Source organism: Nomia melanderi, chromosome 12 (assembly GCF_051020985.1).
Source record: "Nomia melanderi isolate GNS246 chromosome 12, iyNomMela1, whole genome shotgun sequence".
Lineage (NCBI taxonomy): Eukaryota > Metazoa > Arthropoda > Insecta > Hymenoptera > Halictidae > Nomia > Nomia melanderi.
In genome coordinates this window covers 14,420,135-14,441,549 of record NC_135010.1, presented here as the reverse complement: position 1 = coordinate 14,441,549, position 21,415 = coordinate 14,420,135, and the positions used below count along the sequence as shown (strand labels likewise).

Below are 21,415 nucleotides of genomic sequence, written 5' to 3'. Positions count from 1 at the left end.
ACTTTGACCGCGAATACAAAGAACTTATAGAGAATTTTCGCTGTTCAATTTCTACTTCGTTAAGACAACCGTTTCGACATAGAGTTTCGACGAGCGTTCACTTGGCAGCAAAGTGTTTTCAATGCACCTCGAAAGTTACAACTCCATGGCTACGAAGATCGCGATCGAAACAAATGAAACGTTAGGACTTTCCTAAACGTCCTTACTCTCGTCACTCGCGTGCAACGAATTAATTCATTTCCAAATGAATCTCGCGGTTAGCGCGAATCGCGAGCCGTCTTGTCAGAATCGGCCGCAGAATCCTGCGTCGATGAAAGTCGGGATTCGCGTAGGAGTCTCGGACGTGTACACCATAGAAGAGAAGGAGCTTGCGTGGACCCCGGATCTGATCGGTCCAATTTTCAAGAACGAGAGCATCGGTTTAAGAGAGGTTAGTTCATTAACCAGTTAACTGTGTTTGACGAGTATACATGTCGTCATAAAGCTTGACACGATACTAATTCTTTCAGCGATGAATTCTTTATTTTTTCACCTAAACATTTAATTCTTCTTTGTTTCGCTTTGATCTTTCATTAAAATTGCCCCCGCTTTCATGACTTCTGTGCACGTACGATCAGGTACTGATCACACACCGAAGCGACAAACGCATTCGAATCCTCGCGACGTTCGTCCCCGACGAACTGATCTACGAAACGGACATCTCCCGCAAGAACTTCCGGAAGTTCAACGCCGTGCTCGCGTTGGTCGACGTCTCGCGGATTTTCAACCTGTACGAGAAATTCGCGAACGCCGAGAACGGCGGCAGCTACGCGCTGATGGACATGCTGAACACTTACATCGGCATCATCATCGAGGAAGTCTATTACACTCGAGGAGATGTGATGAAGTTCTCTCGTGAGTACGATAGAGAAACGATAGGCAGTTCAAATTTGTCGTAAAAAGTAGAGGAGAGTTGTCTGAATATGTAGATATAAAAACCTCCGCAGAAAGAATGAGGCTTTAGCGCCGTGCGGCCATTGCTACGCTACCACCGTCAGTAAGGGCCGTAATTAGGCGCTGATAGGCCTGGACCCTGGTCACTTATATGTATTACTCGTATATGTGTGTTCATATATTAGACACTAAATTATTTAAAACGGAACGGTCGTGAATTTGAACAGTTCCTACAATATTCAGCCACAGCCTTCGAAAAATCGTACAAAGTGTTAACAAGCTGAAACGGTACTCTCCGATTTAGGAGACGGACTGCTGGTACTGTGGAAGATCGGCAAAGACGATTTCTTCTCTAGCATGGTGTACAACGTGATCATCTACGCCCAAAAGATCCAGCAAGTGGTCGCCTCGGTGAAGAACAAGTTGCTGATCCCAAAGGGTAAGTTAATTTCTTCCAGAGCAAGAGAAACAGACAAAATCGGCGAGCTCGGAGAGATAGAGACATTGTTGTTGACATTGTCCCATTTTTTATTGCCTCGCTAGTTAATCGCTTTATTGCCTCGTCACTTTATGACTCCGTGTTCCTTTCTTTGCAGTCGACGTGGTGATTTCAGCGGGGGAAATGACGTTTTCGGTGATCGGCCACGACAAAGCGAGAGATTTCGTGATCAGCGGTTCGCCGATCGAGGATCTGAAGTTCGCCAGAAGGATATGTCTACCCGGTGATCTGGTGTTGTCGTCCAGCGCGTGGGAACACTGTGCGCCCAGCCAATACGAATACGTGATCAAAGACTCGAGCAACGTGAAAGTATAGTTTCACGAACACCGGTGTCCACAGGATCTTTTAACGACGGGGTTTCCCACAGATTATTCGAGTCTTGGGATTACCTGTGGGATCGGTTACCACGGTTGCGAGGAAACGACCGGTTCAAGATGTTTTCGAACGGAGCCTGACTTCTGAGAGTAAACGCGTATCGCAGCCGGAAGAAGCGAGTTCTGGAGTTAGCGACTTGGACGAGGAATCGGAGAAGTTCTCGCTTATCTCCGATCGGTCGAAATCTAGGCTCTCCATACTGCCGATCGGCGCTGTTCAAGGTTCGCCTTCTACACCCTTCCGTTCAAAAATATTTCATATGCTTCCGTTTGAAACTCTAACTTCCGAGAGCTACCTGAATGAACGTTCAGTTTTCTAGGAGTAATAAAGTAAATTCTGGAATAGATGTTTGTGAACCTAGCATTAACCGGTTATTTTAATTGTAACGAAGGAATAGCGAACTATTTTTGAACGATAGACGACATTAACGAGAAGTTGTTGCATTGAAACATTAATGAACATCAGCAGTGGCCAGAGTCTCGATGATCGAGGTGCTGAAGCAACGACTGGGCATCGACTTGGAGACGTACATATCGAAGCCAGTGTTGAACCAGGTATTCGATAATTAATTCATTTATTTATCGCGAAACGATCGAACTGTTCACGATATTTCGTTCGCAGATAAGAGCGGACGTGCCGTTGGAACACCTGACCGAAGTCAGACGTGTCACCGTGATGTCTGTGAACGTGGTACCAAGCAGGTGTTCAGTCTACGAATTGATTTCGTTGATCGACGAGCTGTTCACCGTTTTATTGAAGTACTTCCATTGGTTCTCAAACGGAATTATAAACGGCACTTTTACTAATGATCGTTTCATTATTTTTATCACTCTGTCGCATACAAAGTGAATTGTAAATCGATTACAGTTTCAACAGCTGCAGTCTTGGAGTTTCTATAGAGGTACTGACGTGAACCCAACCGGTCGGTGGCTTAAAAGTGAAGAGGGACAAAGGGCGACGTCCACTCGCGGCGCTCCGCCCGAAAGTAATGGCGGAATTACTTTCGGCACATCTTTATTACTGACTCAACCGCAAATTGAGGTGGAGCGTGCGCCCGAATCTTCTTGCCTCTCTTTACTTTTGAGCCACAGGATAGCTGAGTTAAGAAATTGACTTGCAGTAACGCCTGAGACTCGAGATTTTAAGAATTCAGCAATAAATATTACTTTGAAATTAATTGAACGATAATCCATAGATAAATTAAGCAACAGAGGTGTTTCATTGAAATATTTCACGTAGCAATGCAAATTTTAATTTGAAATATTAAATATTCAACTTCATAGTTTGTTGCATCGGATCACTGAGAGTCACCTCTCGAGTGCAAAGGGTTAAGTATTTAGCGACCTGTCTCGAGATCAATGGACACTTTACGAATGATGCTTCCATAAGCATAGTGAACAAATACTCGGGCTGCGTGAACCTGATGAACACCTACACCAGGGACATTCTGTTCAACGTCGTGTTCGGATTAAAGGGGTACGAGGAAACCGGAGGTGAGAATCCCGCGAACAATGGAGTTTCATCTGTGCCGGAGATTTTTAACGAGACGAAACGCGTCGGCGGCGTAAAAACGGTGTCCATCGGCGTTTCAACTGGTAATTACGTCGTTTCTATCTTTTAATTTTAATTATTCCAGTAGCCAAGACATTAATTTCTTCAGTATTTCGTTTGTGAATTTAAGAGCGACTCAATTCGAACACCCGTTACTTAGGAATGGCGTTTTGCGGAGTGATCGGCCACCCCGCTAGAAGAGAGTACATGGTTTTCGGCGTGCCGGTGGACAAGGCTACTTCCTTGATGTCGATATCGTTCGGCAAGGTTGTAACTTTATTAACCTTTTGCCCTATGATTCATTTCTCACGAATAGGGTTTCTCCGCAAAGGGTTAAGAAGGGGATTAACATTGAATTCATCGACTCCAAAAAATAAATTATCTTACAGATGTCCTGCGATTACGACACTGTCCTGTACAGTTCCATGAAGACGGACAGGTTCCGCTCGCGAGGCATGAAGATGCTCAAAGGATTCGGCAAGGCTCACGTTTACGAGATCCTGGACACGTACTTGTAAGAATATTCAATCCAAATATTTTTCGCGTCGCAAACCACTGTTTTCTTGCAGTTTATCCGAGGAATATCTATCAGGCATCGATTACGTCTACCCTATTCTCGGCCGATCGAGAGACTTGGAATTATTCAAGGACATCTTAGACGAGATTGGAGTCGCAGGGAAGAATTATTCTGGAATACTCGTCGAGGTCAGTCTGTTAACCCTTTGCACTCGAAAGATTTTCATTAGAAATATTTTCACATTTCCTGATGAGACAAAGACGACATTTTGTGAAACTCAACGAGAGACCTCTCGAGTGCAAGAGGTTAATTATCGTCAACACATTTCTTCGATGAACTTTAGTATTGATGATTTAGGGCGCTGAGAGGTCGGGAAAGTCGAGGCTGCTCGACGCGTTCGTGACGATCGGGCAAAATCGGCAGTTAACTCTTCTCAAGCTTCCTCTGTTGGAATCTTTCGTGGAGAAAGAGTTCTCTGTGGTGTACCACCTGCTTCTGCAAGTAATTAGAAAGCTAAAGAAATTCTCCTTACTCGGAGAACTCGTTAAGATTCGAATCATTCGTATGTAGCTCTTCGATGCAACCGATTGCACGACGATAGAAGAACGCGAGAGGATTGTATCGAGTAAACTATCCGATTTCGTACAGTATAACGATCTATGCTACCTGAACGCCATGATGAAGGTTCAGTTTCCTCTGTCGGAGGAGTACTGCAAGAGTACCGATTGGGAACGTCACACGAGAACCACGGAGATCTTCAAAACGATCTTCAAGAAGGTAGATATAATGTTGTTATAAATTCGACCCTGGAATTTTAATCAGTTTCGATTCTGTTCCAGTGTGGGAAACATATTTGTATCTTACTCGACGACGTTCAGAACATGGACGTCTTGTCCTGGAAGTTCCTCTCCGCGTCAATGGAGAACGACAACGTGATCATAGCGATGACGCTGCTGGAACCGGTCTCCTGGGATCATTTGTCCCAGGTTCAGCTTGCCATTTGCCAAGACAAGCGGCTGATGAACCGGTCGTTGGTGGAATTGGATCCTCAGTACATAACGGCGTTCGCCTGTCAATTCTTGAACGTTCTGGCGATCCCTAAGGAACTCGACAAGTACGACTTTCGATACTTCAACCGATTCGTGATCGGATGTTAACCCTTTGCACTCGAAAGTTTTTCATTAGAAATACTCAAGATCATCTGACGAGATATAGACTTTGATTGATTTACAATTCAATTTGCGTAGTGCTGAATGAATTTCTTTAATAATTTCTCAGAGAAACATTTGTACCTTTCTAATAATTGCAAAAAGAAGACATCAGGCATGGGTCATTTAACCCCTCTGGTAGTTTTAGTGTTAAATATGTTGTGTCAAATCAGTGGTTGTGACGTCTTCGTAGTGTAAACAGTTAATTAATCATTGCAGAGTGCTCCGGAAGCGTGGCAAGAGCTCGTTCGCCTGGTGCGAAGCGTTCCTGACGTCCACTCTGCAGATCCGAGCTCTGGATTTCGTCAACATCACGCCTATGGACCCGAGGATCAAAGATCTCGTTTTCCCAGATTGTTCCCTGGTAACTAAGGTGCCTTCTAATTTGACTCCGGAAGAACTGGCGCCGCCATTGCACTGGTCGCAGATGAGTACCGCGAACGTCTGCGTGCCTTCCGGGGTCATGAGAGGCTTCGTCGAGACGAATCGCGATGTTATAGGTGACTATCATCTACCTCGATGCTGCGCGTGATCCATATTTCGATGATCTATTCGTTTCAGGTCTGAGAATCGACATATACAACAGAATGAACTCTTACGAGCAGGATTTCGTCAAGTGCGCAGCAACTTTGGGCAGGATCTTCGCTCGGAACATGATAGGGAACTTAATGATCAACGCTGCGCCGTTGTACACGTCGAAAGGAAAGTAAGAATCACTCGAAGTTGTCGAATCTTTACGAAATATCTTGCGTTTTGCAGCTGTGGCAGAGATGATAAGGCTGAGGATCATGGAGTGCGCGATGACCCAAAGGAAACAGTTCCACGTCGACGAGTCGATGCTGTTCTTGTTCAAGAGGCGCAAGACTTTCAGCAACCTGCACCACTTGGTCACTTGCAGCTGTCAACCGCCTCGTTAGTCATGCAGTCGTTCACAGTGGATTTTGGTGTTCACCTTTGCACTCGAAAGTTTCTCGCTAGACGTGTCGTATAATTATTCTATTATTAAGGAAAACTAGGAACAGGTCGAATTGCTCGGTTGTTTATAATTTTACTGTGTCAGACCAAGTGTGACTGTTGACTCTCGAGTGCGAAGGATTGACACCTTGAAACAGTCAGCGAAGGTCTGTCGGCAGTTACGGTTGCAGGAATCTTTGCTCCTAGGACCTTGCCGTCGTACGCGCACTGTCAACACTTGGAATTCACTATTGCCTCCTACCGCAAGCTCTTGTATAACATTCTGCCTTTGCACGAGAGGAGAGAGTACCATTTGAAAGCGGCAGCCATCTTGGAGAGGGACGCTCGTAGGTGCAGCACCTGCGGCGGCGGCAGCTTCCTCGCGATTTTTTCGAAGGACGAGGAACGACAACCTGGAGTACCAACAACGCTTCAATTTTTACTTTTTCCCACTGTCAATTCACTTTTTCTTCCTTTCAAACAGTTTCTGAACTCTGAGTTTTCCCTACAAGGTCGAGAAGGTGCCTTCGACGACGAGCATATCAACAATCAGGCGAAGAAGAACATACAGTAGATTGATGGACAGAGGAAACTCGAAGCGGAACATCTTAGTGCTCGCGAACGAGACGAGCGACACGGAAAGAAGGCGAGAAAGTCTGAGCATCCGCAGAATCTCCATTTTACCCGGTTTCGACGACGACGAGGATGAAGGTAAAGATTCGACGTTCATCCAGAACATTTCCATTCCTACCTCTTAATTGAAACCACTGATCATTTTAGAAGAGGTCACGGTGAATGTGGTCGAACGCAGACCGTCCAATGGCGCGAAGAAGTTCGGCATTCCCTGGGAAAGTCGTCTGAAACAGCTGAGCCACTTGGACAATCGCAACTGCCGGTGCATCGACAAGATCGACTACTTCTTCAGCCAGTTGCATTACCATATTCAGAACATCGGTACCATATCCAACTGTAACACCGAGTACCCATAGCACCGAGCTTCCAGAATAAACGAAATTGAATGAAATTCCCAGTGGACGTCGAGAAGCTGACGAAGTTCATGCAGGAGTACAGCGCCGGTTTAATATCCACTGGACAACCGATCTTCGCGACGAAGTTCCTCGCGGACATCACCACAAAAATCGGCGTTACGAAGGCTAACGAGCAGCTGATCGTGAATGTCACTGACGAAATCAGCTGCAAAGGCGTCACGCTGCTTCTGATAGGTAAAACACTCCGGAAACCTTCTCCTTTAATATTCATCAAACATTTTGATCTTCAATCATTAAATTCTCAGGCGACGCCTACATTGCCACCGGAAACTACGCGCAGGCGAAGAAGTTCTACAAAGAGGCGGTAGTTCTTCGAAACGGTCCTCGTTTGAGCAACAAATTAGCGTGCTACAGCCTGATCATGGAGAAACTGCGCTACAAGTTGCAGGGCCTGCCGAATTACCTGTTGAACCGAGCTAGCGGCCAGGCAGCTGCGAAGAAATTGGAACTGGCGATCTATCTGCAACGTCTGTCGATGGCGTTGATGGTGCGAGGATGGAATTACTTAGTCATTGACGGAATGACGGAGGAATGAATATTTTTAGATGGACGGTGGACCGAAAATCGCGAAGCGAACGATGATCAAGAGCTTCGACGCCGCTTTCCAGACGATTGGAGGCTTCCTGGAGAAGGGCCAGGTCTATCTGACCGCGGTGCAGACCTTCCGCGATGATTACAGCTACGTCAGGTCACTGGAGAAGCCGATGATGCACGCCGTGGAGGAGAAAACCAGCTGGAACTCCGCGGAGGAGGCGGCCACGCTGGCGAACGTGTACCGCGTGTTCCTGGAGAACAGGTGACACGCTTCGAAGGGTTAATCAACAGAATTTATTTCTAATAACGAATTCCCGAATGAAAGGCTGCTGAACGGTGAACTCAAAGAGTACGTGGACACTGGGATCAATCTGCTGAAGATTTGCGGCTGTCTTCGCTATAACAGGTTGAAGATAGCTGTGCTGCCCACGTTGATAGAAGCTATGGTGACAGTTTACCTTCCAGTTGTCCTTTGACTTTGCTGTAACACGGCACGGTTTCAGGTGTGGATAAAGCGGCTGCACTCTGCGGTTGACCTGCTGAGGGAGCTGTACTGTCTGTCGGAGGAGGACGTGGATCGATCCGCGATCACCTGGTACTACGCGCTGTGTATGGAGCTGCTACTCGACGCTGGGATGTTCTTGGAGTCTTATGAAACGTGCTATAGCTACTACTCGAGTATCACAGGTAGGGTATTTATTACTGAGAATCTTAATCTGTTAATACAGTGATGTGTTGATTAGCTGAACAGAGTACTCGCGTGTCACGAGATCCGCAGAGCTTGACGCGGCTGGTCACCTGTCTGTTCATCTGGCAGTTGAGAATGTGAGTGTTAACCCTTTGCACTCGGAAGATTTTCACTAGAAATATTTGAACACTTTTTTGAAATTAGGTGGTGAGAGTCACCTCTCGAGTGCAAGGGGTTAAATGCGCTTTTGTTCGTCGGTTTGGTTAACTGTGTTCATTTGCAGGGCGGTGCCGATCTCTGACGAACTGGTGTTGCACGTTGAAACCTACGTGAAGGATATCCAGGCTGATAAGTTCTCGCAGATTTATAATTGCGTGAAGGTTGGTCGAGCGATTGTCGGTTGTTCGATCCTCTTAGAATATGTTTGTGAATTTATTTATTTTCTACAGGGTCTCGAGTGTTATTTGCTGATACTGGTTCGCCGAATAAGCATCAAGAAGTCGAGCGATCTGATAGACAGACTGCGCAACGCGAATAAGTTGATCGGGGCGCTTAAGAGGCTGCAAGGTCGAGCTGCTTTCGTCACGCCATTTTTACGCTTGCTGCAGGCGCACATGTTCCACGTGCGCGGCAGGAAGTCAGCGTCTCAGGCGCACTTGCAGAAAGCAAAGAGATGGTCGCAGCGACAGGGGAACGTGATGCTGGAAGCCTGGATAGAGCAGAACAGAAGGGTAGGACGTCGAAGGGATTATCTGTATTCTTCTTTGCATCGATGTCTCCGCGTTGCAGACTTGGAAGGAGAACTACAACAACATGGCGCATTATTGGGTGGAGTATCTGGGAACTGCGAACGGGATCTGCTGGCAGGAGATCCAAGGATTTGAGACGGAAACTTGGTCCACTATTATGTACCCTCTTCCAATACCGCATTACGCTGTTTGAACAATCATTCGTGGTTATCCACGAAGAATTTTAAAACAGATAAAATTAAAGACAGAATTGGTATTATGTATGCGATGGTTCTAGCTTTAAGTCTTTCATCGAAATATATTATGTATTAAACGATTTTCATCCCATTTCTATCCTTTACCCTCGAAACTTTGCATGTTCGTCTTCCTCTTACAGAACAATTATCCAAAAATTAATTAATTAATTATACGTTGCGCAGTAGATTTGCATGGAGTATTAATGAGAAAATTATAAGACTTTTGGTTTCCATCTCCTCAATGTAAATTTATATTATATCCGATAGAATGAATATTCACGAAGAATAATTAATAAATAATTAAGGCGGTACAAAATCCTATCGATGGTCACATGAGAAACTAGGGGAAGGTCCGTTCTACAATCTTAAATTGCAAACGTTAACAATTTATTCGTAATAGTCGAATTATTAAAACGATTATTTAAACATTACGATATAGTCTAAACTTTCGTTGCGATAATCAATATTATAATATTATTAACGAATTATGCCTCGTATAAGGGAAGTTTCATTAACGTAAGAACGGTTGCAGTTTGTCAGGGGCACTCGCCCATTACGCAATGATTAGGACCGCCATCTAGCGGTTGGGCGTTTTCGAAGCTTTTCCCTATACCCGCAATGTGTAAGACAAGGACAGAGCTAGTGTGCGACAAGGACAGAGATAGAGTTCCTACTGCCGCCTCCTACGAAAAAGCATCTCATCAGTCCCTGGTACCTACTCGTGAAGCATCAGGACTAAGGAGGTAACCGAAAGTGAGCCATCTAGCGGCGACAGCTAAGAACTAAATGCGACATGTCGACGGAGAAGAAACAAATAAAGCAGCGAATTTATTAATAACTCGACTACTACGAATAAATTGTTAACGTTTGTAATTTAAGATTGTAGAATGGACCTTCCCCTACTTTCTCATGTCACTATCGATAGGATTTTGTACCGCGTTAATTATATATTAATTATTATTCGGGACGACGTCATGGTTTAGCCTTAATGGAAAAGTTGAACAATTGGTTGCAGTATGCCTAGCAATTATCGGGCCAAGAACCGAAAGGGGTCAATTAAGAAAGAAGTCTTTGATTCTAAAATGAGAAAAATCTGAGAGGAAGTTTCTGATTCAACAAGAGAAAATGAGGACGCGTAGCAAACTGCGATAACAATAGCCAGAAGCATAGTGACCAGTGACGATGCACCCTATCTATCGGACCAGAGGATGACCTATGTACTATAGTTTTCTAGTTCTCTTGTTCTTTTTCATTTTATATTTTCTACTTAGTCTTAAGAGCTTCACGTTTACGATTTGTAATTATATATTCAACTGTCTTCGGAATAATTCATGCATGAACTCAAGGTTTCTGTAATATCGTCGAGCTGTTGTTGATGATGATGATGTCAAGGATGTCGCGACTGAGGTGGGGGACCTTAGTCTACATAAGCAAAGGTCCCGACAGCAGAGGCATCAGTCCGTCGCGAACTTTTGAACCGTGAGCGTCGGAGAGGACTAGTAGACATTCCCGAGGTTGCCTGGAACCTCCTGGTGCTTCCTGGACCTCTCTGGGCTCCAGTGGCCTACTCCTACCTTCACCCTTGACTACCACTGACCACCACTGACCACCACTGACCACCACTGACCACCACTGACCACCAATGACCATCACTGACCATCACTGACCATCACTGACCACTACTGACCAATACTGACCACAACTGACCATTCGCGATTCATGCAGATCCATACAGAGCGGTGGTCCCCAACCCATTCTAAGTCATGTACCGATTGCTAACAGCGATCGGTGAGTCGCATGCTCTTTTCTTTCACTCCAGTCACCGATCATGTCGTAGGACGTTTGGTCCGTACCGACACCGGTGACTGGTGGTACCATTTTAGTAGTTTTTGATTTTGTGAGTGCAGTGACCTCGGATATGCCTCTCGAGGCATACCCGAGAGTAGTAACATTTTATGGTTTATTTCTTAGATAGGATAGGGTTTTCTTGTACGCCGCGTTTAACTTTAACTGCAAATATTAGCAACAATGCTTTGACTTTTTATTACATTACGAGTAACGTAACTTTGTAGTTTCGTATATAAGATATAAGACAACCTTCAACATTGCATATTAAGATGATATGACTGAGAACCTAGTGGTACATTAATTGTAACAATAGGTTCAGTCTAATTTTCGATTCCTACAGTTCGACTAACATACAGTCGATTGAAATGATTGATTATTCGCGTTAAAGTTAACTTAATCGCTGAAATATCACAGTAAATATCGTACAAGAAAACATTTCGCGACGGGTAGGTCTCTGAATCGAAGCAACTACTTGTAAAACATTCTTCTGATATTAGAAACAGTTGCTTCGATAAAGGGATCACCTGAGGATTTTTGGAAATATGTTAAAAGTTTAAATAGAATCATTCATATTGTTTTATTGAATATTACAGTAGTACTACACTAGTACACTTTCCATTTCTAAAGTTAGAGAATAAAATTCTTAATATTGAGTCAATTACAGTCACTATTGAGAACCAAAGAACATTAGTCCGTTAGAAAAATCAGAAACTAACATGATTTTATAGCTAGGATTTTCAGGATATTGTTTCCATGTTCATTGCTCGATCTCTCTCACGTGCCCAGGTGCTACTTGGGAGAGTGAGAGCAATGGGCATGATGATATTGTTGTTATTTAAACATGTGAGCGATTGGCAATGCTAACGTATCATGCCCGACGTATTATCCACTTGTGTGTGTGTGGTTAGGAAGTGGAAATGCGTCGGGCTTTGTAATATCATAAATGCTCTTTATGCGTATATATTCCAGTTACTTTAAATGAAATAAATAAATTGTTTGTGGAATATATACACACTTTTCCTTATTCCTTGACTCAGTAGAGTACGAATATTAACATATTAGAATACTTTGATCGTCCATACGTTTCCAAATGACACAAAGAACAGTAAAATTATATTAATTTCAATGAATTGTTCGTGTCAAGTAAAATATATTCTCAAAGATCGTTAGCCATTGCCAGTCGATTTCAGGAATTGATAAATTAGAGTATGAATGTGGTTGTTAGCAAACGTCCCGGGACGTTCTCTCTAGTCGTTAGGTTCTTTCGCACCCGGGTGCATCAGTGACAATCGTGGAATGATGTGTGTTTGTGAGAATGAGTCTTTTGCTCCTTTTTTAAATATAGCTATAGGTAGGCAGGTAGCATACTTTCTGGAATGAATGTTAGATTTAAGTAGGCAGGGGCCGGTGCTGGCCGTCGTTTCTGCGCGATGGTCAGTTACCGGGGAACTTGAAAAATCGGTTCAAAGTTGATAGCAAAACGGAGCATGCCGTTTGCTGATCAACCTTGATCTCGACTTTTCAAGTTCCACATAGATACCGCGGTCGCGATCGGTATTAAGCGCGATTAGGCGAAACGTTCGAACTTGCTCGATTGCACTGTCGAATGGTCGATGGCTGATCCCGAGCCATTGGCCATTCGCTATCTAGCAAGCTCAGGGTTTCAGAAACGGCGGACTGCCGAAGAAACGAAGAGGCGTATGCCGAAGAGGCCCCGACAAAATGTCGCTCAAGAGGGCAACTATTAATGGCGCTCCATCTTAGCATGTAGATGGAGCGTCATTTTATGTTACTACTTTGTCACTGCACTCACTTTAGCTTCAGTAGAAATAGTAGTAGTAGTAGAAAAGTAGTTGTAGTTACATCGGGCTGGCCATAGCCGCCCCAACGTCCAGCAATGAGCATTTCGCGATTTTTAATTAGCGTTGCGAGACAAAGACTACGGTTTGGATTAGAGTTGCGACTGATATAATCGCGATTTCGATTAGAATTTATTTTTATACTTGTTTTCTGAAATTACGGTAAAGATAGCATTGCGTATGACAAACATTGATCGCGTTTGACTTTAATGCTATCGAATTAAAAGCGCACTTATGGTAACCATCACGTACATCTTTTAATTTTGTAATAGCGTTGCGAATAACTAAATAATCGCGTTTGATAGAATACGATGTATTAGATATAATTCTCGTTGATTAAAGTAGCTTCGCGATCCCGATCGATCGCGTTTTTCTTAGTGTCGCGACAATGACTTTTCGCGTTGCCTTAGAGTTGCGTTATATTAAATGCTCAAACATATGCTGGAATCATAAGAACCACAGAGCAGTTTGCGTTACTGAGAACGGTGGTTCTCCGCAGCTAAAATAGCTGCACATTATTGCCCGCAACCAACATGGTTGCCCCGTATTTTGAAATGTAGCGTTGCGTATAATAAAACTGATGCACGCGAGTTATTCATTTTAAATTAAATAAACTAGAGTTGCTAAATTTCAGCTACTAAAAACATGAGCGTCGGTGATTGTATTGATAGATTGTTAAACATCAATCATACTGTAATTTATAATTTATGGAAAAGAATAAGGAATTAAATTTTGTAGTTTTACTTTGGATTTGTGCTATACATATGTAAAATGTTATATTAACGTAGGACTAACAATTAAATAATAGACTAAAAAGCCCCCACTATCGCGCGGCTGGCGAGTAGTGTGTCAATGAAAAGGTCGAGGTTCGTATAATATCGTCGAGTGCAAACGGTGGAACGAGAAATTGTTTGTAATGTTGACGTCAAGGAGGTCGCTAAGGTGGGGATCTTCGGCTTTATAAGGACGGTCTTGACAGCAGAGAGCTCAGTTCCTCGCGAACTCTCGAACAGAGAGGGTCGGGGAGGACCAGCAGACCCCCCTGGCCTACCCTGGCCTACCTTCGGCTACCCTGGGGTACCCTGGCCTACCCTGGCCTACCCTGGCCTACCCTGGCCTACCCTGGCCTACCTTCGGCTACCCTGGGGTACCTTGGCCTACCTTGGCCTACCTTGGCCTACCTTGGCCTACCCTGGCATACCCTGGCCTACCCTCGAATACTCTGGACCTCTCTGGGCATCAGTGGTCTACTCCTACCTTCACTCCAGGGCACTGGTGACCAGTACTGACTAGCACCGATCAGTAGAGAGTAATGCAGATCCATGGTGGCCAGTACTGATGGATACCAATGGACCTGGGCTCCCCCTAAGCTATGTACCGATTGCGAACAGCGATCGGTGAGTCGCATGCTCTTTCTTTTTAACTCCAGTCACCGATCATGTCGTAGGACGAATGGTCCGTACCGACACCGGTGACTGGTAGTACCATTTTAGTAGTTTTTGATTTTGTGAGTGCAGTGACCTCGGATATGCCTCTCGAGGCATACCCGAGAGTAGTAACATTTTATGGTTTATTTCTTAGATAGGATAGGGTTTTCTTGTACGCCGCGTTTAACTTTAACTGCAAATATTAGCAACAATGCTTTGACCTTTTATTACATTACGAGTAACGTAACTTTGTAGTTTCGTATATAAGATATAAGACAACCTTCAACATTGAATATTAAGATAATATGACTGAGAACCTAGTGGTACATTAATTGTAACAATAGGTTCAGTCTAATTTTCGATTCCTACAGTTCGACTAACATACAGTCGATTGAAATGATTGATTATTCGCGTTAAAGTTAACTTAATCGCTGAAATATCACAGTAAATATCGTACAAGAAAACATTTCGCGACGGGTAGGTCTCTGAATCGAAGCAACTACTTGTAAAACATTCTTCTGATATTAGAAACAGTTGCTTCGATAAAGGGATCACCTGAGGATTTTTGGAAATATGTTAAAAGTTTAAATAGAATCATTCATATTGCTATTTCACTTAGAGTCTCATTTTCTATTAAATTTAGATTTCTCTTATTGTTTTATTGAATATTACAGTAGTAGTGCACTAGTACACTCTTCATTTCTAAAGTTAGAGAATAAAATTCTTAATTCTGAGTCAATTAAAGTAATTGTTGAGAACCAAAGAACATTAGTCCGTTAGAAAAATCAGAAACTAACATGATTTTATAGCTAGGATTTTCAGGATATTGTTTCCATGTTCGTTGCTCGATCTCTCTCAAGTGCCCAGGTGCTACTTGGGAGAGTGAGAGCAATGGGCATGATGAAATTGTTATTATTTAAACATGTGAGCGATTGGCAATGCTAACGTATCATGCCCGACGTATTATCCACTTGTGTGTGTGTGGTTAGGAAGTGGAAATGCGTCGGGCTTTGTAATATCATAAATGCTCTTTATGCGTATATATTCCAGTTACTGTAAATGAAATAAATAAATTGTTTGTGGAATATATACACACTTTTCCTTATTCCTTTACTCAGTAGAGTACGAATATTAACATATTAGAATACTTTGATCGTCCATACGTTTCCAAATGACACAAAGAACAGTAAAATTATATTAATTTCAATGAATTGTTCGTGTCAAGTAAAATATATTCTCAAAGATCGTTAGCCATTGCCAGTCGATTTCAGGAATTGATAAATTAGAGTATGAATGTGGTTGTTAGCGAACGTCCCGGGACGTTTTCTCTAGTCGTTAGGTTCTTTCGCACCCGGGTGCATCAGAGACAATCGTGGAATGATGTGTGTTTGTGAGAATGAGTCTTTTGCTCCTTTTTTAAATATAGCTATAGGTAGGCAGGTAGCATACTTTCTGGAATGAATGTTAGATTTAAGTAGGCAGGGGCCGGTGCTGGCCGTCGTTTCTGCGCGATGGTCAGTTACCGGGGAACTTGAAAAATCGGTTCAAAGTTGATAGCAGAACGGAGCATGCCGTTTGCTGATCAGCCTTGATCTCGACTTTTCAAGTTCCACATAGATACCGCGGTCGCGATCGGTATTAGGCGCGATTAGGCGAAACGCTCGAAATTGCTCGATTGCACTGTCGAATGGTCGATGGCTGATCCCGAGCCATTGGCCATTCGCTATCGAGCAAGCTCAGGGTTTCAGAAACGGCGGACTGCCGAAGAAACGAAGAGGCGTATGCCGAAGAGGCCCCGACAAAATGTCGCTCAAGAGGGCAACTATTAATGGCGCTCCATCTTAGCATGTAGATGGAGCGTCATTTTATGTTACTACTTTGTCACTGCACTCACTTTAGCTTCAGTAGAAATATTAGTAGTAGTAGTAGTAGTAGTAGTAGTAGAAAAGTAGTTGTAGTTGTATCGGGCTGGCCATAGCCGCCCCAACGACCAGCAATGAGCATTTCGCGATTTTTAATTAGCGTAGCGAGACAAACATTACGGTTTGGATTAGAGTTGCGAATGATATAATCGCGATTTCGATTAATATTAATTTTTATACTTGTCTTTTGAAATTTTCTTAAAAGTAACTTTGCGTATGACAAACACTGATTGCGTTTGATTTTAATACTGTTAAATATAAAGCTCAATTATGTTAACTAACACGTAGTTCTCTTGATTTTGACATAGCGTTGCGATTAATTGAATAAACGCGTTTGAGAGAATGTACTTTATTAGATGTAATTTTTATTTATTAATGTAGCGTTGCGAAATCAGTAGATCGCGTTCTTCTTAGTGTGGCGACAATAATTTTTCGCGTTGCCTTAGAGTTGCGTTATATTAAATGCTCAAACATATGCTGGAACCATAAGAACCACAGAGCAGTTTGCTCTACTGCGAACCGTGGGTCTTCGCAGCTAAAATAGTTGCACATTATTGCCCGCAACCAATATTTGGTTGCCCCCTATTCCGAAATGTAGCGTTGCGTGTTATAAAACTGGTGCACGCGAGTTATTCATTTTAAATTAAATAAGTTAGAGTTGCGATCAATACTGAAACCCTCGCGTTTTTATTTTATTGTGAAATTTGTAAAGTAGCGTTGCGATTAATCATACCTTTCGCGTTTCTTATTGAGATCTTTGCATATTTTATTAATCGGCGCGGCGAACAGTAATGCACCTTTCGCGTTCATTATTTAAAGATTTGTAAATTCCGTAAATTAGTGTTGCGAAAGAAAAGGGCCACTCTCGCGACTTTTATTGCACGTATAATATCACAGAGTGGACAGTCACATTTTTTAAACATCCCCCCTTCTATTCAGCTTCATGTAATTGAACAAAATTTACTGTCTGATCAAGTGAGTTTCTGTTTCAGAGGAACTTGAATATTTTCATTCCTTACATTATATTCATTCACTAATCGAAAGAGACAGTTTCTGTTACTGTTCCTTTTTCTTATTCTACTCATTTGTTTCAGCTTTAATTCTAATCTATTTTTAATTCAATTTTATACTAATGTCATTTTATCATCGTCACATTATTAATGTATGCTTACATTATTACATTACATACATTATGCTTACATTATTAATGTATTAACTGCGATAGGAATCAGTGCGTTACATATAAGCGCGTTAACAATAAGTGCGTTAAATAAAAGATTTCGATGTAGAAAGGGAGGTCGGTGGAATTGAATTTCCACCTACCTCCCAGGGTCCCTCGCAGCAACCTCCACGTGGTAGACCTGGAAACTAGCAGCATCGCCGATAGAGTAGTTCCTATCGAGGATGCTGCTAGGCCAATGGCTGCGAAATTTTGTTAAATATGTCGAGTAGTTATTCTTTAGATTCATTCGCTTTCGCCTGTTTCTCGTTTTACTCCGGTTCACTTAGCCATGCACGCAAGTGAATCGGCCGCGTGTCAGGTCAGTCAGCGCTACAGTGTTGTAACTCGATGCGACCGATTCAAAGGGTTATGATGGTGGGGTCCGGTTTGTACCCCGTGGGAAGGGATGCTAGTTGTCCTGTGCCCATCAAAGCCAGAATCGTCACGGAGATCCCAGCAATGGGTGAACGTTGGCGCCGGTGGAGATCATCCTCTGTCCTGGAGATGAGGAAGCATCGGACCTCAACACTGTAGTTCTGCCTGGGTTGCTCGCGGTTTGCTCGCGCACCCTTCCTTTTGATCAGGGACTTCTTCTCTGATTTCTTTAATTGTCGAATCGAGGACTTCCTCCTCGATTCTCTCCCTTTGCTTTTGGCCCGATAATTGCTCGACATATATGCCACCGATACACAATTGTATAAATCTAAGCTAAGTTAGTATTAAGCATGGGAAAGAAGACGTCGATCATCCGCCGAGGGATTATTAGAATATTAAATGCGATAGACATAAGTGCGTTAAAGATAAGACTTAGATTTAGAACGGGAGGTCGGTGGAATTGAATTTCCACCCACCTCCCAGGGTCCCTCGCAGCAACCTCCACGCGGTGGACCTGGTAACTAGCAGCATCGCCGATAGTGGTGGCTATCGAGGATGCTGCTAGGCTAATTGGCTGCGACACTGTATAAAATATGTCGAATAGTTATTCTTTAGAGTCATTCACTTATTCCGCCTGTTTCTCCATTTATTCCGATTCACTTAGCCATGTATGCAAGTGAATCGGCCGTGTTCAGGCCAGTCAGCGCTGCAGTGTCGTAAGTCGATGTGATCGAATCGAAAGGTCATGATGGTGGACTCAGGACCGGTACCATGTTACCGGTACGAGTCTGTGGGTACGGAAATTTTATATATAGTCCCGAGCCCATCGAAGCCATAATTGTCACGGAGATCCTCTCCTTCGTAATACGCTCGCGCCCTTTAGGGCAGAGTGTTGGGGAGAAATGGGGGAACGCTGGCGCCGGCCGAGATCATCCTCTGATTGATTAGATGAGGGATCATCGGAACTCGGCACTGTAGTTCTGCCTGTCCTGACCACGGTTTGCTTCGCGGCACCGTGATTTTGCCTTTTTTAATCAGAGACTTCTTCTCTGATTTCTCATTTTCGAATCAAGAACTTCCTTCTTGATTCGCCCCCTTTGCTTCTTGTCCCAATAATTGCTCGACATATTCGCGAATGATGTACAATTTCATAAGACTAAAGTAAGTTAGAAGTATGATTGTATCCCCGATACAATCATAAGAGTATAAAACATGCCGAGTAATTAATCATTATTTTAATTCACTGGTTTCGCTTGTCTCCCTTTATTCCGATTCACTTTGCCATGTATGCAAGTGATAATTGCTCGGCATTCTGCGACTAAATTATAGTTCAATCTATTTGTTAAGGCTAGTCTAAGTTAGAATTAAGCGTGCGAAAGAATACATCGATCATCCGCCGTGGGATACTTCATCGTTTCGCCGAGGGAGCATTATAATTTTAAGAACGATAGATATAAGTGCGTTAAAGATAAGATTTAGGATTAGAACGGGAGGTCGGTGGAATTGAATTTCCACCTACCTCCCAGGGTCTCTCGCAGCAACCTCCACGTGGTGGACCTGGAAACTAGCAGCATCGCCGATATTGCGCTTATCGAGGATGCTGCTAGGCCAATGGCTGCGAATTGTGTAAAATATGCCGAGTAGTTATTCTTTAGCTTGATTTTCTGATTTCGCCTCTTTCCATGTATCTGGTTCACTTGGTTCACTGACTCATTTGACAGTGGTTTGCTTCTTGTCTTGATAATTGCTCGGCATTCTGCGACTAAATTATAGTTGAAGCTATTTGTTAAGGCTATTCTAAGTTAGAAGTAAGATTGCGAATGAAGACGTATCGTCCGCCGTGGGATACTTCGTCAGCTCAACAAAGAAGACAGCCGCCGTGGGATTACAATTAAGTGTATCGATAAATGCGCTTAGAATAAGATTTGGAATGAGAATGGATGGTGGATGATTGTAGAATTTAAGATATTCATTAAGGCTAAGGTAAGTTAGAATTAAGCATGCGAAAGAAGACGTCGATCATCCGCCGTGGGATACTTCATCATTTCACCGTTCGATTATTATAATATTGAGAACGATAGATATAAGTGCGTTAAAGATAAGCTTTAGAATTAGAACGGGAGGTCGGTGGAATTGAATTTCCACCTACCTCCCAGGGTCCCTCGCAGCAACCTCCACGTGGTAGACCTGGAAACTAGCAGTATCGCCGATAGAGTAGTTCCTATCGAGGATACTGCTAGGCCAATGGCTGCGAAATGGTCTAAATATGTCGAGTAGTTATTCTTTAATTTGATTCTGTGATCTTTAACTGATTTCGCTCGTTTCTCAATTTGCTCCGATTCACTTAGCCATGTACGCAAGTGAATCGGCCGCGTCAGATCAGTCAGCGCTGCAGTGTCGTAACTCGGTGTGACCGATTCGAAAGATTATGATGGTGGGTTCCGGTAGGTTCCCGTGGGGAGGGACACAAGTTGTCCTGTGCCCATCAAAGCCAGAATCGTCACGGAGATCCCAGCAATGGGTGAACGTTGGCGCCGGTGGAGATCATCCTCTGATCCGTAGATGAGGAAGCATCGGACCTCGACACTGCAGTTCTGCCTGCTCTGCTCGCGGTTTGCTCGCGTCACCCTGATTTTGCCTATTTTCAGTCAGAGACTTCTTCTCTGATTTCTCATTCTCGAATCAAGGGCTTCTTCCTTGATTCGCCCCCTTTGTTTCTCGCTTCGATAATTCCTCGACATATCTGCGACCAATGCGTAGTTTCATAAGGCTAAACTAAGGTAGAATTAAGATTGCGTCCCCTAATTGTCTCGCGTCGTCTCATTCTCGAGTCGAGGACTTCTTCCTCGATTCATTCCCCTTACTGCGATGATTGTAGAATTTAAGGTATGCGTTGAAACTAAGCTAAGTTAGAATTACGAAAGAAGACGTCAATCATCCACCGAGGGACACTTCATCGTTTCGAGCGATTATTATATTAAGAGCGATAGATATAAGTGCGTTAATTGCTCGTTGCGCCCAATGCTCGAATCAAGGACTTCTTCCTTGATTCGATTCCTATACTGCGATGATTCTATAATAAAATTTATGCGTTGCGACTAACTGCGTTAGAATTAAGCGTGGGAAAGAAGACGTCGATCATCCGCCGTGGGATACTTCATCATTTCACCGTTCGATTATTATAATATTGAAAACGATAGATATTAAGTGCGTTAGAGATAAGATTTAGAATTAGAACGGGAGGTCGGTGGAATTGAGTTTCCACCTACCTCCCAGGGTCCCTCGCAGCAACCTCCACGTGGTAGACCTGGAAACTAGCAGCATCGCCGATAGAGTAGTTCCTATCGAGGATACTGCTAGGCCAATGGCTGCGAATTGTGTAAAATATGCCGAGTAGTTATTCTTTAGCTTGATTCTCTGATTCCGCCTGTTTCAATGTATCCGGTTCACTTGGCCATGCTTGCAAGTG

General features: G+C 43.4%; 1 protein-coding gene across 1 annotated transcript; it reads left to right on the top strand.

Moving 5' to 3' along the window:
* Positions 1–244: 244 nt before the first annotated feature.
* LOC116428402 (adenylate cyclase type 10) lies at positions 245–9,288 on the top strand. The gene is made up of 30 exons (XM_076372801.1): positions 245–430; positions 618–894; positions 1,238–1,372; positions 1,530–1,741; positions 1,800–2,028; positions 2,276–2,361; positions 2,429–2,565; positions 3,197–3,300; positions 3,519–3,628; positions 3,748–3,866; positions 3,928–4,067; positions 4,105–4,145; positions 4,233–4,376; positions 4,446–4,652; positions 4,715–4,989; positions 5,303–5,611; positions 5,652–5,789; positions 5,843–5,995; positions 6,245–6,455; positions 6,550–6,748; positions 6,818–6,991; positions 7,069–7,276; positions 7,309–7,573; positions 7,632–7,882; positions 7,946–8,066; positions 8,124–8,307; positions 8,364–8,445; positions 8,592–8,688; positions 8,758–9,039; positions 9,098–9,288. The coding sequence occupies exons 1-30, from the start codon at positions 245–247 to the stop codon at positions 9,248–9,250; spliced, it is 5,229 nt and encodes a 1,742-aa protein (XP_076228916.1). The 3' UTR covers positions 9,251–9,288.
* The last annotated feature ends 12,127 nt before the right edge of the window (positions 9,289–21,415 follow it).